At 41.8% G+C, this 2064-nt stretch overlaps 1 protein-coding gene across 1 annotated transcript in view; it reads right to left on the reverse strand.

The window, feature by feature from the left end:
* Positions 1-2064, reverse strand: part of ESRP1 (epithelial splicing regulatory protein 1) — a 22994-nt gene that overhangs the window by 4090 nt on the left and 16840 nt on the right. The window contains exon 11 of the mRNA XM_009891844.1: positions 319-583. Coding sequence (XP_009890146.1) covers positions 319-583 — 265 coding nt within the window. The remainder of the gene's footprint in view (positions 1-318; positions 584-2064) is intronic.

Genomic DNA, 2064 nt, shown 5'->3' on the forward strand with positions numbered 1-2064 from the left:
CCAGCGGGACTTCAGTTCAAGCCTCCTACAGTGCAGGATCACAGCTGCTGCTCTGGGAGCACCAACCCCTCCAAGACCGTGGCCTAGCTTTAGGCACACGCATCTCAGTAACAGAAACCACTCTAAAGCAAATCCAGCAGCAGGGTTCAAATAAGCTAACCCATCTATTGCCAGTAGGCTTTTAGAGGAGAGCTGGAGGCTAATTAATGTCATTAGTGTGAATCCCAAAGGTGCTTCCCTATTGTCATCACCAGAGAGATCATGTTCACATCTACAGGCAGTTGGCACAGCCTGGCTAGAAACATGGTGACTACCAACCTGGTGATTTAGTACCATGTGAACTCCATGGGTTCGAATATCTGTAGAAAACTCCCCCAAGAACTCCAGGATGTCCTCTATAGTAGCAGCATAGGGAAGACCACGCAAACGTACGCAGTCTCTGATGTTAGTGGGAGGCACAAATTGTTGAGGTAATACTGGAAGAATAGGAGGTGTCGGGAGAGGAATGAGAGGAGTGGAAGAGTACCTGTTCAGCACCTGTGTGAAACAAAGAGAGAGGTTACAGAAAGCCTCCTTACTCATTCTTCAACTCGGAGGAACTGAATATCACACCAATGCTATCCGTTTTCACTCTGGGCAGTATTTTAAGAAAAAAGTGAACTAGATACTGGGCTTAAGCCACAGCAGCAGTGCTTAGAATTCAGATGTTTTAGAGTAAATCTTTGGGCTATTCTTTCTTGAAAAAGATTATTTTGTTTTGGAGCATTTACTTGAACTGTTATGCAACTCTCAGAAGACCTCTTAGAACATGAAACCTGTATTTCTACAATATTTTTATTGGGAAAAATATTGCAAAACATGCTACCATCTACATACTTATGGTTACACTTCTACCCAAAAATACCACCTCTGCAAGACTTCAGGACAGTCTGGGAACTAAAAGCATATTTCACTACCATACATCCCTGACTTGAGATGCAATAGTCTATCAAGTAACATAGGTGGTGTTACTGAGTCACAATATCTGTAACAGAGTCATGCTTTGAGATTTCTTGTTACTAATTTTAACAGTAAAACCCCTGCCTGGTCAAAAGTTCACTAAATATTCAATCACTATCCTTTAACTTTCTCTGAGCAAGATTAAGATTCATTTAGAATTTATACAGATATCAGAAGGTTTTGCTTAACAAAAAACAACCTTGAGAGCACTTGAGAAAAAACACAGTGACAAGAGTGAGTGTTGCAGCTATGCTTTCTTGTCATTAGTGTTACCCTTCAAAGAAAGCACTGAAATATCAATGTATTTAGGGGATCAGAGCTGCACCATCGCTCAGTTACCATTACATGGTTATTGGTTGGTCATAATTTGCATCAGATGAGACCTTTCAGAATCATGATTAGAAGTAAGTTAGTGACCTCAACTGAAGCTTTACAAATCTTTGGGGACATACATGCACAACACTCTCAGCCCTGCTTCCTTTCCCTGGCAGCATAACTGCAATTAATGGTCCATCAAACCATGTGAATGCAAGAGGAAGCATTCCTCAGGCCCAGTTTCAGAGTCCTACCACCCTCCGCTAGGTAGCCAGTGCTGGCAGAAGATGACCTGCCCTTAGGGGGAATTCATAAGACTCTTCAGATACATTGCTCTGTAGACAACTACATCAAAAGGCTCTGTTTTTCTGTGCCAGTGACTAAAGATAAGTCTTTTAGATCAGGATTTGTTGCTAACACTCCCTCTGAACAGACCATCATTGGACTTAAACAAATTCAGTATCTGTAGCGTAAAGCACTAGACCCTCGTAAACTTTCTGCTACAACTGCTGTCTGCAAGGTTATTGGAGGCCAAAACCTCAAATGTTTGTCTATGATTGACACCTTTCATATACCATAGGATCCTACATTTAGAGGGAGCAAAACCTCATGGAAATTCAGATAGTACTCTTTCCAGCAACAGTCAGGAGTTAGAGAAAAGAGGCTTTGAAGTCATGGCCATGCAGTATTTGCTTCCACTACTGTATTCCAGTGCAGGAGTTTGGATTACAAGAAGCCACTGTTTGTAAG

Source organism: Charadrius vociferus, unplaced genomic scaffold (genome assembly GCF_000708025.1).
Source record: "Charadrius vociferus isolate BGI_N301 unplaced genomic scaffold, ASM70802v2 scaffold15, whole genome shotgun sequence".
NCBI classification, from domain to species: domain Eukaryota; kingdom Metazoa; phylum Chordata; class Aves; order Charadriiformes; family Charadriidae; genus Charadrius; species Charadrius vociferus.